Genomic DNA, 16172 nt, shown 5'->3' on the forward strand with positions numbered 1-16172 from the left:
TTAGCAAGACCATTCAGAATCACCAGTACTGGCCTCCTTGCTGGTTTATATAGGTGTCCCATCTACTATACTGCCTAGTTTGGGGAATGGGGTTAGAGGTAACAACTTAACAGTTGTTCTTAAGCAAATTCTTTCGTTTTTTATATCATAAAACCCTTCACTACATAGCAATGAAAGTATATGTCATTATGTAGATGATATAACCCAAGGAGATCTTTGGATTTTTATATCATAAATTCCTCTACTAAATAATACTTATATTATATATAATTTATATATGATAATATATAATATATAATTATGTAATGATTATTTAGCACTTTAAAGTTTGCTAAGCATTTTACAAATATCAATTCATCTGATTTCCAACAACCTTATGAATCAGATGCTATTATTAACCTCATTTTATAGATGAGGAAACTTAGAAAGGTTATTTGATTTTCATAGGTCAATATACCTAGTATTTAATAATAGCTAACATATAATGCTTTAAGATGTATAAAATATTTTATGCACATGATATATGCATATATATATATATATATACATTTGTATGTATTATCTCATTTGCTCCTTCCCATCACCTTGTAAGGTAGGAATTATTATTATCCATATTTTATAGACAAGGAAACTGAAGTTAAAATGTTAAGATACTTGCCCAGGATCACACAGCATTAAAAAGAGTCATTTATTATATGGTACTTTAAGATTTGCAAAGTTCTTAACATACATTTCATAATAACTCCATGTGATAGATAATATTATTGTATCCATTTCTCTAAGGGAAAACTAAGACTGAGTGATTAAGTGACTTGTCCAGATTTATAAAGTAAATGATAGAGGCATTCAAACTTGAGTTTTCCAGGCTCTCAGTCAGATAGTTTCTTGTACCTCATCATGATATAGACCTAGGGTTCATGAAGGCTTTTTCAGTAGAGAACAAATTCTAGTATGTAGCTGATTCCAACCTACAGAGACCCAGTGACACCAGACTTTCTAGACTCAGAGAAGCTCATTATCAGGTGGTAATTCAACAAAAACTGATGTCTTTGGGCCACAAATACTCATCAAGACACTCACTGAGTCATAGAGAGGCCTGCAGTTTATCAGAGGATGGAGCACCCAAATCAGTGAAACTACAAATCCTAGAAGCATTGAAATATATTCAAGAAAGATTTCTACTAGAAAACACACACACACACACACACACAAAACAAATTCTTCCATTGTCCATCTGGACTCATGAAGTACATAAAATCTGGGAAGTCCCACCAAATTGCACAGCCCCAGTCATGAACCACGTGTCTATTGTCTGAGGGATAGGTTAGCTAATTGTTCTACTTGGTTCACCACCACATGGCTGACCACCTAAGGATAAATTCTTAAACTCACAATAGCTTTGGAAATCATTTACTCATGTATGAAAGGATTTTGATCTGAACTCTAATTAGATTCCAGATTTTTAAAAAATAATAAATATGAGGAATGAGTATAGTATAAATTATTCTCAATTTAATTATATTGTATATGGGACATTATACATGCAGCTAAGAACTAATTAGTAAAGGTGGTAGTTGTGGTAGTGGTTGCAGTGGTGGTGTTACAGTGGTGCTGATGAAGAAAATGAAAACTTGCTCATGTTTTCAAATTTATAAAACACTGTTCATTCTCTCCTTTTATTCTTTAATCTGTCCTGTGAGGTAGGTAATGCTAGTTTTATTATTATTTGATCTTTTTATTAAAGGAAACCTGCATTAAGAATCCAATGATTTAGTTAATTTATCATTGATAAATTAAGAACAGAAACTGCTCATTAGAATTTAGATCATTTCATTTTGACTCCTATTCAGATATTGATAAGGAAAGGGATAAGATATTGATAACAAACTTCAAAAGAACTTTAAAAGAAATGAGCAATGGACTTTAAAAGAAACCAGTTTGGGCAGATGATTAGATATTTAGAATGAAAGCCAAGTCTCTATGACACTGGAATTTTGAACTCCTGTGACTAGAAAGATGGTGATGCCTTAAACGGTAATAGGGAAGTGAAAAAGAGGGATGGGTTTGAGCGGGGGGAAATAATAAGATCTGTAAGATCTATGATGCAGACTACAAATCATCTTAAGTAGATCTGTCCCCACCAAATGTGAAAAGAGGTGAAGAAGGTCTTTCTCACCATTCTCTGCCCCAAAATCGGAGACAACTAGGGATCTCTGCTGCAACCATTGAGAGAATTCAAAAGAAAGGATGTACATGTGGTTGAAGATTGGGAGGCAAATGAAGAGAGGATTTTCCCAATTGTGCAGGTGCTATTATTGCAGGGGCCTGGGTGCACATTGGTACATAATTGCCCTGAGAGACCCACAGAAGCAGAAAGGGAAAAGTTGGGAGCTTGGACTATGAGGGGGAAGATCAAGGTTCTCCTGGAGACAGTTTATATTGGCTAGTGAAAGTCAATTTTTAAGTTTTCCAGGGGAATATTTACTCCTTGGAATTTGGTAAATGTTACAAATCAGGACTTCATTTATTGAGTTGTTGATTATAACAGTTGTATCCAACCACGACCCTCAAAGCCCATTAATGAATTATTATTACATTTTATTGTTATACTCATTGTCAAACTATAATCATAAATAAATGTTAAATTCTATATGTGACCTTTATCAAATTTTTGTTGGGCAATGTGAATCAGGAAAGATAAAAGGTTGGAAAACTTAAGAAAGTATGGGGAAAATGTGAATACAGAATAAATCTAAAAGTGTGACTTGTTTTGAGAGAGTAATTTGTTACCAGCCCAAATCTGAAAGATGTAGTTATAGGGTAAAGTACAACCCATCTTTCCACCCTCCAGCTAGTTGATCATGCACCTCTTAGGATTATTTCATTATATCCCACTTTGAAGATCATTGATCTAGTATCTTTGCACTATGAATTCAAAAGCCCTCATCCTTCTCTTTTCTCTACACAGCACAGGAGGACATCTGAGACCTCCATCTCCCCACCTGGCTCCAGCATTGGGTCCCCCAGCAGAGTCATCTGCGTATGTATCCCTTCTAGGGCACTGGTGTGACAGCCAGCTAAGCTCTCTGTGTCCCCCAGAGCTTTTGTCTAAGTGTTCGAGAGAGAATGAAGGTAAAGAGGACTCGAAGGATGTTAGCTGTGGGCGTGGCTTGGGGAAAAGTGGCAATTGGCAAATTGGCAGATTCATAGGATTCACCAAGGCCAGGAATAGATAAACTTTCTATCAATAAATACATTGATCAATAGGCATTTATTAAGCATTTAATATGTACTCAGCCCTGGTTCTACAAATATAAAGCACTTGCTCTCTAGGAGCTTATATGTAGAGCAAATCACTACCTGTCTCTAGGTCTCAGTTTTTCAATATGTAAAATGAGGGAATTGAATTACCCAGTTTTTAAGGTCCTTTTAGCTCTAATCATGATTCCTTGGTTAAGAATATTTGGGAGACGAGAAAATGAGTTTGGGAGATAGACCAAGATATGGGGATCAAGCCAAGGGAAAAGATGACACAAGGTATAATCACTACAAAGTCAGCTCAAACAGATCTATATCTGTCATCTGTTATGCTTTGAATTATCCAATTTAGGGGCCCAAAGTTGTCTAAACTTCTGCTGGATGGAAGAAAAGGACCATCAGTAAATCTCCAGTGGACAAGAATGTAATAAATGTGATAAATGTAAACTCTAACAGACCCTAGGGGAAACTCTGAGTTATAATTTATCTGCATTTCTAGAATATAACTATTCCTCTATATCCAATACACATTTGCCTGCACCCTTCCCCAGGAGCACCCTATGTATATAATTACCCTCTTAAGTTTTAAATTCTTTATTTAAAAAATTTATTTACAATCGTTTTTTAACATCATTGTCATTTTCCAATGATTCATCTTCTTCTACCCATCCTCAGCAGAGAACCTTCCCCTATATTAAATGAGAACTGTGCAAATAAATCAAGACATTAGACATATCTGAAAATGTATTCTTCATTCTGCCTCTGGAGGGTCCACCATCTCTCTGCTAAGAAAAGGGAAGATGCTTTATCTAAAGTCTTAAGACATAGTTTCCTTATTTGTCACTTCGTTCTCTGTCCCAAAGTTCCTTCCAGCTCTGACATTCTGTGTTCTAAAGTCATGTCTACGTAACTAGATTTAGAATTCTTGGATTCTGCTCAACCCTCCTCTTCAACCTCAGAGGAGTCTCTAGTTGAAAATATGCCCTAGTCTTTCTCTCTTAGGACTTCAGTATGAGCCAGAACCTTCACCTCCTCTCTGCTGTAAGCACTTGACTTTCCTTTTACCTTCCTTCTCTTTGCCTGTCTCTGTCTTTCCCTCTCCGCAGGCCAAAGTGGATAATGAGATCCTTAATTACAAAGACCTGGCAGCTCTTCCCAAGATTAAGGCTATCTATGAGGTTCAGCGCCCAGACCTCATTTCCTATGAACCCTATCACAGATACACCTCCGATGAAATGCTGGAGAGATATAGCTATGGGGAGGTACTATATTTTTACCTCATTCTAAGGGGATAGGGAGGGTACATTAAAATCTGATGATGTAGTATAAAGTACAATGGATTTGGAAACCAAGGTTGTGGGTTCAAATCCCAACTCTACTACTTAGTACCTTAATAATCTTAATTCTTATGTTCTTATGATCTGAAATGGGACAGCAATGCACACCAGAAAGTACAAGAGACTAGGAACAGGAAGTCTTTGTTTCAGTCCTCATTCTGCCACAATCTATGTGAGTGTGATTTTAGACAAGTCACTTTAATTCAAAATAACTCACAAATATTATCAGTCACCTATTGAGTGCAACATATTGTGCTATGTAAGGGAGATTCAGTGACAGTTAACATTTCCTACTCTCACTCTGTTTTTTTTTTTTTTTTGCAAGGCAAATGGGGTTAAGTGGCTTGCCCAAGGCCACACAGCTAGGTAATTATTGTGTCTGAGGTCAGATTTGAACTCAGGTACTCCTGACTCCAGAGCGGGTGCTCTATCCACTGTGCCACCTAGCTGCCTCCTACATTTCCTACTCTCAATAAGTTGACATTCCCCTAAGTGGGATGGGACTCACACCATAGGTAAATAGACAAATAAATAAAAGATACTTTTAGAAGGCAGAGAGCATTAATGACTGAGGGGCTCAGAACCAACTTTCCATGGGACATAGTACCTATCTGAACCAAACCTAGAAGGAAGACAAGGGTGCTGAGAAGCAGAAATGAGGAAGGAACACACTTCAACATGAGAGATAGCATAAAACAGCCTAGGAGACAGATGACACAGAGAGAAAAGAATGGATAGTAAATTTAGGAAATATCAAACAGCTCAGCTTGGATAGATCATAGAATTCATGAAGGATAATGTCAAAATGGAAAATAAAATAGTAGGAGCCAGATTGAGGAAAGCTTTAAATGTCAGATTGATAAGTTTATATTGTACTTTAGAGGCAATGGAAAGCCATTTAAGATTTTTGAACAGGGGAGTGATATAATATGGCCTATGCCTCATAAATGAATGAATGAATGAATGAATATTATTTTAAAATATAGCCATAAATAAATAAATAAAATATTTAATATTTCATGGAGTGTGAGGAAGAAAGTAAATTGGATGAAGATTAAAAACATAAGAAAGGACTAAATTAAGAAGAATTTTAAATGGTAAACAGAGAAGCTTGTGTTTGATCTTGGAGATCATAGGAAGCTACTGGTTATCATGGGTCAGGAGTGAGGGTGACATGGTCAAACCTATGCTTTTAAAATAAATCACCTTTGCAGCTAATTGAGGATGTACTGGAGCATGGAGAGAGGAAGGGAGACCTGTTAGAAAGTTATTTTGATGTTCTAGTAGGAGGAGGTAAGACATAGCCTGAACTATGTTACTATATGAGTAGAGAGAAGGGAATGTTTGTACAAAATTCTGTGAAGGTAGAAACATAAGACTTGCTAACAGATTACATATGAGGGTGAGTGAGGAATTGAAGTGGACTATGGAGTGATTTGGAGGACAGAGGCACCTTTGACAATGGTATGAAAATTTATAAGGAGGGAAGTTTGGGGGCAAGATAAAGTTTGGGGCAAAGATTTGTTGAGTTTGAGATGTCTCTGTGATATCCCATTCAAGATGTCATGACTGGGGCGGCTAGGTGGCGTAGTGGATAAAGCACCAGCCTTAGAGTCAGGAGTACCTGGGTTCAAATCCGGTCTCAGACACTTAATAATTACCTAGCTGTGTGGCCTTGGGCAAGCCACTTAACTCCATTTGCCTTGCAAAAAAAAAAAAAACTAAAAAAAAAGATGTCATGACTATAGTTGAATGGAGAAATTAGGACTGTATAAATAGATCTTTTTAGGTTTTTGTAAGGCAAATGGAGTTAAATGGCTTGCCCAAGGCCACACAGCTAGGTAATTATTAAGTGTCTGAGACCGGATTTGAACCCAGGTACTCCTGACTCCAAGGCTGGTGCTTTATCCACTGCGCCACCTAGCCGCCACTAAATAGATCTTGTAATCATTTGCATCAAGATAATTCAACCCAGAAAAGCTGATGAGATCACCAAGTAACATGCATAGAACAAAAAGAGAAGAGACTCAAGATAGAGCTTTGCAGGATACCCACCTCTAGTGCTCATAATGGGGATTAACAGCCAGTCAGGGCAACAGAGAAGGATGTAAGAAGGCAACTAGGGGGGAAAAAGGTGTCTGCTAGCCACAAAAGGCCACAAAATTGAAAATAAAACCTCTTCAAGAGGAAAAAGAGGTCAACAGTATCAAATGCTGCAAAGAGGTCAAGAAGGAGTACGCAGAGGAAAAAATCATTAGATTTGGCAATTAAGAGATCATTGGTGACCTAGGTACAATACACATTTCTCAGCTTGACATTTAAAACGTTTTTATAACCTGACTCTAGATTGCCTTTCCAGACATTTCAAATTCCTTCTTGTCTCAGTACATTGCAACGATTTGGGGGAGGGGGGGGCATAGAAGTATCTCCAGAAGATGCAAGCCATCCAGTGATACTCAGAGTCATAGGAGTTTTGCTATGAACAGATTTTCACTTCATGTAAGCAAAAGCAACTAACTTGGGTTTGTTAATCAAATTAATACTTCATTCAGGAAGACAAATATCAATTCATTTCTTCTGTGCCTTCTGACTGACCATCAATATGCCCACCTTCAATCACAGGCACTCACAGTTTGGAAGGTTTCTGAGAGGACACATGGCCTCTTCATACAGCCCTTTCAATATAAAGTGAAAGCACAACGAAGAGCAGTGAAAGCAGAATGAGGAAGGGGGGGGGGCAAAGATTTCTCAAACTAAAAGAGACTCTCTCTAATACCTAAGATGTTAGAATACACAATGTTCCTGCCTTGGGAGAAATGATCCTTAAACCCTGAAGAATAAGAAAGCAGATCAATTATACCTCTCACAAGGATTATCTGGTAACCAGGTTAAGTCAGACTTTTGGTCACCCTTTGAAGTCTACTATGTAGAAGGATTAGCCCTAGAGCACAAAATTGGTACCACTGGATGGAGTTTTCAGGGAATTATTAAAGACATCATAAAATTATATTTTTAGAGCAGGAAGCAACTTCAGAGAACCTTGAGTCCATTCCACAAATGAGATCAGAGAGGTTAAGTGATCTGATTAGAGATACACCAATAGCAATGTCTAAAACAAAACTGAAACTTGTATCTTCCTGATGCCGAGTCCAACATTCTGTCCAGTATACCAAGATACCTCTTCCTAACAATTAAAGTTATATAAAAAATTTCCTGTCACTGGAAATGTTCAAGTAAAAAAAGAAGAGGTGACCATCTGGCATGGATACCATGAAATAAGGACTAGTATTGGAGTTAAAAGTCATGTATGTCTGTATATATGCATATATATATTAAAATATATGCATAAATGCATGTATACACATGTGTGTGTGTGTGTGTGATACATACTGATTCTTCTGCACATTACTGGGTAAATCACTTAACCTTGCAAGACCTCAGTATCTTCATTTGTAAAATGGATAGTTGGACTTCATGATCTCTAAAGTGCCTTCCTGCTCTCTATATCCTAAATTCTTATGATCCCACGATTTTCATTCCACCCTGAATTGGATGACCCTCTGAAAAGAGTCTTAGCACCCCCTAGAGTTGGAGTTTGGTTGATTAGTCTAAAGTGATCCTATCTAGAAAAGAGTTTCCTAGCCTATTAAGATTCTTGAGTTAAGTGGATTTGATCACTGTATATCAAAGGAGATGGTAGGCCTTCAGTCCTAAGGTCTTAGGAAGTCTCCAGAGCAGATTGGCTAAAGCAAGCAGAACTAGCCCAAGATGGCCCACTCAAGACTGATTAATTTCCCTAAAGAGGAAATCAAAAGATAAGGCTTGACATTTTAGAAGCAGTTTGTTTTGGACCCAGACTCAACATTTCATTCATTGCACAGTGACTCTTAAAGCTTGCAGGTAAGCTTAATGAGCAAGGAAATTGCAAAGAGTGATCAACTTTATGTTGAAAGAGCCTGTATGTCACAGAAGAGGCCAGATATCCTCTCAGAAACCTTCTACCCTGTGAGTGCCTATGATTGAAGTTGGGCTTAAAGGAGACCTGATGGGCAGTCAGAAGGCACATCCAGGAATGGATCGATGTGAATATGAAGCATTACCTTGATTAACAAATCCAAGAAAACAAATCAGCATGGCACAGTGGCAAGAAAACTGGATCTGAAGTTAAAAATTCTAAGTTCAAAATCTAGCTCTGAGATATATACACTCACCCTCCTTGCAAGAAGCTAAATGTCTTTGGGCCTTAGTTTCTTCATATGTAAAATGACCAGGTTGGATTTGATGATCTCAAAGGTCCTTTCCACCTCTAAATCATCCAGGTCCTACACCAGATTCTCTCTATTACACTAGAAACAACTAAGACTCCAAAGTCATTTACAGTTATTTTAATTCAATTCCCCAAATATTAATTACCAGTAGTATGTCAGGCTAATCCACTGCTGATATATTTGAAGTATATATCCAATTCTGTGACAGGCTAAGCTGGAGATACAAAGGGAAAAAAATGACACAGCTTCAATGCCATTCTCAGAGTTACAATCTAGTGAGGTGAGACATATATACAATAAACATGATCTGAAAAAAAATTTTCTAAATGATCTGATTTGATTTGATGCAGTCCAATAAATATTTGTAAAGCATCTATCAAGTACTGAGTTTTATGCTCATTTATAAAGAGATTACAAAGATGAAAAAAACATAGAATAGTGCTTGCCCTCAGGAACATACAATCCATTACATGAAATAACATGTACATAAATGTGCGTAATATAAGGTAAAATGTAATATTTGAGCAAAGGAAGGATCCAGACAAAATATTTTCAAGAGGGAGAGAATCTGTTTAATTGAGGGAATCAGGAAAGGTTTTATACAAGAAATAATGCACAAAATGAATCTTGAAGAAAGAGAAGGATTTCAGTTGCATGTGAAGAAGGGATAATTCTGAGCATTAAGAATGTCTTGAATGGATTTAAAGGGGAAGAGGAAAAGAAGATGATACTAGGAAAAAAACCAAGTAGTCCATCTTGGCAGGAATTCAGGATGTGAAGGGAAGCCAAGTGAATTAATGATTGGATGGTTTGGCTTGAAGTCAATTTATAGAGGGCCTTGAATGTCATGCAAAATGAAGCTTAGAATCCAACCTCCTAAGAGAGCTGCGACCTAAAAAGAATAGATGAACTTTAGGGGGAAAGTAAGACACTCTCTTCTCTGCATGATTTAATCATATTATACTTCATTCTCTATGTCTCTCATCTTTTCTTTGCTGCCTGGATATATATTACTGCACTTCTCCTAAGTCAATGGGAACCTTATCACCATATTCCCAGGTAAATCCATAAGCTGCAGGAAAGGCTTGAGCCTATTTATTAAACCTTTAAGTAGTGAACATTTCCATCATCCCTCCCCTATCTAAAAATGGAGCTGTGACTCCCACAGAGGTCAAATACTTTCACACTTCTTCCCTACCTCCCCTAAACTGGGGTGGGGACAGGGGGAAAGGTCAATGACTTATGGGTTCCCTAACATTCCCATTCTGACAAAATGAGTATAAGTTGCTTCAACTTCAGGACTCACTGGCAAAATCCCATTTTACTATGGTCTCTGACTAAAGATACTAGTAGTTGTCTTAGAAAGAAGGCCACCAGGGTCCCATTTCATAGCCTCACAGCTGTCCATGAGTGAGTAAGGAAGACCTTGTGTCATTACCCGAATGTAATAAAATATTTGGGATAGTCAAGAAGAACTTGGGTATGTGAAGTTCTTTTGTTCTTAACTTATTTCCCATCTGGGTTAGATCATTAAGCAAAGCACCCACTCTCTGTGGGTATTGGTATCCCCTTTTCTGGTCATATTCCCAGGTAATGACTTCTCCTTTCTATAGGACATCTTTGAGAGTCTAGACCTCCGGCAGCGGCGAGCCTCCAGTCCAGGATACATTGATTCTCCAACTTACAGCCGCCAGGGCATGTCTCCTACCTTTCCTCGCTCACCTCACCATTATTACCGCTCAGGTAAGATGGATAAAGCCCCAAGGCAGAGGAGGTGAGCTTCAAGACATGCCTAGATAGGACTAGACAAACTGCCCACGATGAATTTTTTCCTGGCCCTCTGCTAATTTCATTCATAGTTTTATCTTTTAGTAGTTGGAATGAATAATGTTAATAATGAATAATTGTTAAAAATAACTTAGCAGTTTAAACCTGACCTCACTGAATGGAAAGATCTGGACTTTTGAGTTACACATTATATGCTATTTTGGTCTGGGTTCACTTCTAAGGTCCTCCAAAAGATCATGGAGGAGTTTCAAGATTCTAAAAGACTCGGTAAGTGCATCATAAGTTCTGGAATGTCCCACTAATCTGAGGAGGTTTCAGTGATGGACCTGTCTCTTCACCTTGAATCAGCCTAAATGCAGAATGTCTTCTCTTCAAAACCAGGTCACCAGGGGATGATTTATTTTCAACCATAGCAACCCAGAAAAGGAGACTGCCAGGTTGGAATGATCATGTTGATGAAATCACAGATCTTTTCAAAGTATTTGTCTTAATGTACAGATCACCTTCGATATATAGAATATTACCATAAAATTGTACCTATTGGGAAATAAAAAATGATTGGTATACCTTGAAAAGAAATGAAGATTTTTATCTTGAAGAAGAATGAATACATGATTACTCTCTTTAAATATCTGAAAGAATTCCATGTAAATAGGAATTTCTATCTATTTGATCCAAAAGGTCAAAAAACTGGGAGAATGATGAGATGAGTTGGAAGAAAGAATGTTATGAGTCAACATTAGGAAATTTTTTAACAATTAAAATTTCCTGATAGTGGAATAGGTTGCCTCCCAAAATAATTTGTTCCCTGAAATCTTTAAGAGGCGACTGAAAGAACACTTGTTGGGGCGGCTAGGTGGCATAGTGGATAAAGCACCGGCCTTGGAGTCAGGAGTACCTGGGTTCAAATCCGGTCTCAGACACTTAATAATTACCTAGCTGTGTGGCCTTGGGAAAGCCATTTAACCCCATTTGCCTTGCAAAAAAAATCTAAAAAAAAAAGAACACTTGTTAAGGATGTTGGAGGGATCCCTCATGAGTTTGGGGCTCAATTGAATATCTTCTGAGATCCATTCTGATTCTATTGTTCAGTGTTTAATAGATTAAATTTGAGTTTAATACAAAAATGGATTTGAGGAGGAAGCTCAGTCTATCAGTCATGTCTGGAGATAAGCATGCTCAGTGCTGTCAAGTACAGCAACTGAATGGTTCACTATATATATATATATATATATATATATATATATATATATATATATATATATATGTATATATATATATATGTATATATATATGTATATATATATCTGTCTAGACCTAAATAAAATGTCCTTCCAGACTTGCCATGGAATTCTGATCAGATCTTTAGAGGTGTGACCAAAGACTATGAGTCCAGAATCTCAAACCAACGTTCCTTTTTGTCTTGAAAGATCAATTTTCTTTCTCTTGATTTGGTTATCTTTCTCTAGATCCTGCTCTCTTCTCCAGAAAACTGTTTTCTTTCCCTGGTCCCTATTCTTTTTGCAAGACCCCTGTACTCTTTCCCTGATCCCTATTCATTTTCCCAGATCTTTCACAACCTCTGAGTATATCCAGACTCCTGCTTCCTGAGCCTTAATCTATTCATCTGTTTTGAAATCTACAATACAATTTCAGCTGTTTGAAGACACATCCCACTTTAAGGTTTTTTGGGATCCTGACTGCCTCATTGCCTAAGTCATTTGGTTCTTCTACTTTCAGGGATTGACATAACTGCAACAATATTATTACAATAAATTACAAAGATAGCCTGGTCACATTTGCATACATTTGATATTAAAGACCCTAGGGATGGGGGGAGTGGGTAGGAATGGCAATCAAAGGGATCAAATGGAGGGGGGCCACAAGTCTTTGCCACCTCTCACAGTTGATGACTGTTCCACAATGAGCATGACTAAGGTTTTCAGCCTGTACTGGAAAACAAAGTCAGACCTGTTTCCCTGGACAACATGCATGGGAGAGAAATCATGCTTTACTGCTCTGCAGCTAGACTTGGGGAATAGAAATGCCTTTGTTTGCTTCCCAAGGAATGTCCTCACCATCTCTGTGTCACCATGCTACATCTCCCCCTACCAGTTCACGGCTTATCTAACCACCTGCTGACTTAATGCCTATTCCGTTCTCTCTGTGCCTCTCTTTTCTTCTGTGACCCCTGTGGCTCTCCTGGGCCTCTGCCCTCCAGGTGCAGAGAGTGGTCGAAGCTCACCCTACCATAGCCAGTTAGACGTGAGGTCCTCCACTCCAACCTCTTACCAAGCTCCCAAGCACTTTCATGTTCCAGGTAGGCGGGCTGCGCAAGCCCTAGCCCGTGTGCATGTTCCGTGGGTTCTTTGTGAGATAACGTTTATCTGGCAGTAACTCTGCCAAGTCTTAATCAGGCCTGAGGATTACTCATACCTTCCCCTATTCTTTCCCTTTAAATTCATTGTGACAGACACTCAATCTTCACCCTTAGCATAGCCAACTTCATTAGGACAGGAAGGACACTACAAACCAGATCACAGGAAGAATAGCTAAAACAATTGAGACTATCTAGCCTAGAGAAGATTTAGGGGATAGATAACTGAGTAACTGAAAAGATGCCCTATGAAAGAAGAATTTTGGACTATCCTGGAGAGTAGAGAGAGCAACAATGGGTACCACTTTTAGGGAGAGAGATTTCAGCTCAATAGAAAAAATTTCTGGACAAGGAGAGCTGTTGGATAATGGAACAGATATCTTAAGAAGCAATAACTTGTGACAAGAAGAACTTGAGCTGAGGGTGGATGACACATTGTTTTTGAATGTCACAGAGAGATGCTTAGGCAAAGGTTGGACTAGAAACCCTTTGAAGTCCCTCCCAGCTCTAAGAAGCTCAGTCTCCCACTGGCTGCCATCCTTCTCCAGATTTACATCTCCATGAAGCTTGGCATCTAGTAGCCTTGGACATGCTTCTTAGTTTAGCTTGGACAGCTTCATGTGAACAGCTCTACTAATAGCTCAAGAGTAACCTCACTCACTAACCATGTGCCTCCCCTTCTCCATCTCAGAACTTGGGATGAGCCTCTCTAGGGGTGTGCTAGAGCTAACTTTTACTAGCTCACAAGAGCCTGAAATTAAATTTTCAGTGTGAGCATTTAAAACTCAGTAATTGGAAACATTATATCAATCAGGGTTTGACTTATTGTTTTATTGATTGACTAGAGACTAGACTTAAGAAAGTGATGTCCACTATGCTAATAATGGTGATCAAACTTAAATATAAGTCACATTTTCATAGTCAATTATTTAACATTTACCAGCACACCACTGGGCCTATCCCTTCTTATTCTCCCTGGGACCCTTTCTAACACCATGAAATCCATACCTTTCCACTACTCCAAAATCAACCCTGGAGGACAACATGGGGTGAAATAGGAATGAGATGTTAGTGATAAACCCAGAATACATGGTCCTAGAGCAGAATGAGCTGTGGGTGTGGGGAAAGGGCAGTGGGTATCTTAACAAGGCATTCATTCTGCATGGGGTTCATGCTATGCATGCTCACTCCACACATTGGGCCTCCATCTCCACCCTCCAGGATCTAAGGTATGTTCTACCACCAGTCTGACATATGCCAATGAATCCATTGCTCCTCCTCTCTCCTCCCCACCCTGCACCCCACAGCCTCCTTCCTTATCTGATTGCTACTTGAGATATTGTTGGGAAATTGATTTTAGAAGAAGTCTTTCCTAGAGGGAGAAATGGTAGACCCTTAATTCAGGTGATCAAGCAGATCCTTTCTCTGTTCAGACAAATTGACTTGTGCTTCTTCCTTTGTCTTTTTCATCCTTTCTCCTTTCCTATTACCTCTACCTCCATCAATGGACAGCTGCTGGAGAAAGCAACATCTACCGGAAACCCCCCATCTACAAAAGACATGGTATGGTTTTGGGGAAGTCAGATGCCTACAGAAGTGTAGCTAAAGGATACTGGATTCAACTGTGGTTTGGGAAGATGGAATAAGGAAATTTGTGCTAATGCCCCTCCCTCCACATAAAAATTATGCATATTTATAGATTGTTTTAAGATTTATCAAATACTTCAAATTCAATTCAAAGCAACCCATTAAGCTCTTACTGTGTATAAGGTGAAGTATTAGAGTAATGGGGATACAGAAAGCAAAAAAAAAAAATCCAAAACCAAACCAAACCTGAATCCTTGCCCTAAGGCAGCTAACATTCTACTTACTCTGTGCTTGCGTGTGTGTGTGTGTGTGTGTGTGTGTGTGTGTGTGTGTGTGTGTGAGAGAGAGAGAGAGAGAGAGAGAGAGAGAGAGAGAGAGAGAGGAAAGAGAGATGAATGGATGATGAATAGACAGAAATAGAATGACAGAGAGACAGAGAGACAGATAAATAAGTAAGTTAAAGGAATCACTAACAACTGAGAGAGAAAATAAAGACCTTAAAGAATGTATTACTCAAACTAAATCTTCATGATAAAACTATAATTTATATAGTATTTTAAGGAAATGTTATCTCATTTGATTCTCACAAGTACCCTCTGAAGTAGGTGTTGTCATTAACCCCAGTATCATAGATAAAGAAACTGAAGTCAAGAGATTACAAGACTTGGATAGTTGGCATGAATCTAAATCAGTATTTGAACTCAGGTCCAGTCAGTACACTACCCATTGCATCATCTAATTGTTAATATTGAAGGAAGCTAAAGTTTCTGAAAAAAGACACCTCATTCCAGACATGCATAATATGAAAAAAATCATCAAAATAAGAGATGCCATGTTGAGATAACAGGCCAATTTGAATGGGAAATAGTTTATGTGAAGGGGAGAAATGCAAAATAAAGTAGAAAAATATCACTGGGAACCAGACTGGGAAATACTTTTAAATACCAAAGATTAAGGAGTACAATGGGGCAGTGAGTGACCCAATGGTTAGATCTCCAGATCTAACTCCAGATCCTCTTCCTGAGTTCAAATATGACCTCAGATACTTCTTAGCTCTGTGACCCTGGGTAAATCACTTAATCCTATTTGCCTCAGCTTCCTCATCTGTATATTAAGCAGAAGAAGGAAATGGCAAGCCTGTGTCTTTGCCAAGAAAACTCCAAGTGAAGTTATGGAGAGTCAGACATGACTGAAACAGCTTAAACAACATTTTTTTTTATCAATAGGAATCCACTGAAGCTTTTTGCAATAAGGGACAGACATAATCGGACCTGCATTTTAGGAATATAAATTTGACAGCTATGTGAAGAATGATTTGAAAGGTTGAAAGGGGATTTCAATTAGAAGGCTATTCAATTTATCCAGTTGAGCTGTAATGAAGTCCTAATCTACAGTGGTAGCTTTGAGAGCAAAGTTAAGGCAGGTGAAATGACCCACAGAAATAGTCATGGAGTAGTTATGGAGGAAATAGTTATGTATAGTTCACGTATATAGAGCCGGGAAATTTCTGAAATATTTAATAATTTTCAAATGTTGTTATTGGTGAATTAGTTTAAT

General features: G+C 38.1%; 1 protein-coding gene across 7 annotated transcripts in view; it reads left to right on the forward strand.

Moving 5' to 3' along the window:
• Positions 1-16172, forward strand: part of ABLIM3 (actin binding LIM protein family member 3) — a 164920-nt gene that overhangs the window by 127319 nt on the left and 21429 nt on the right. For 4 of the 7 annotated variants that reach the window (XR_012473739.1, XM_074212366.1, XM_074212367.1 and 1 more), the window contains 4 exons: positions 2969-3040; positions 10477-10606; positions 12873-12971; positions 14541-14591. Coding sequence is in view for 6 of the 7 variants with exons in the window: in XM_074212366.1 (XP_074068467.1) it covers positions 2969-3040; positions 10477-10606; positions 12873-12971; positions 14541-14591 (352 nt within the window). In the remaining variant the exon portion in view is untranslated. Of the gene's footprint in view, positions 1-2968; positions 3041-4364; positions 4521-9892; positions 9923-10476; positions 10607-12872; positions 12972-14540; positions 14592-16172 lie in introns of all 7 variants that reach the window. The other 3 variants (XM_074212368.1, XM_074212369.1, XM_074212371.1) reach the window with 2 other exon arrangements.

The sequence above is a fragment of the Macrotis lagotis genome, chromosome 1, assembly GCF_037893015.1.
Source record: "Macrotis lagotis isolate mMagLag1 chromosome 1, bilby.v1.9.chrom.fasta, whole genome shotgun sequence".
Classification (NCBI taxonomy): Eukaryota; Metazoa; Chordata; class Mammalia; order Peramelemorphia; family Peramelidae; genus Macrotis; species Macrotis lagotis.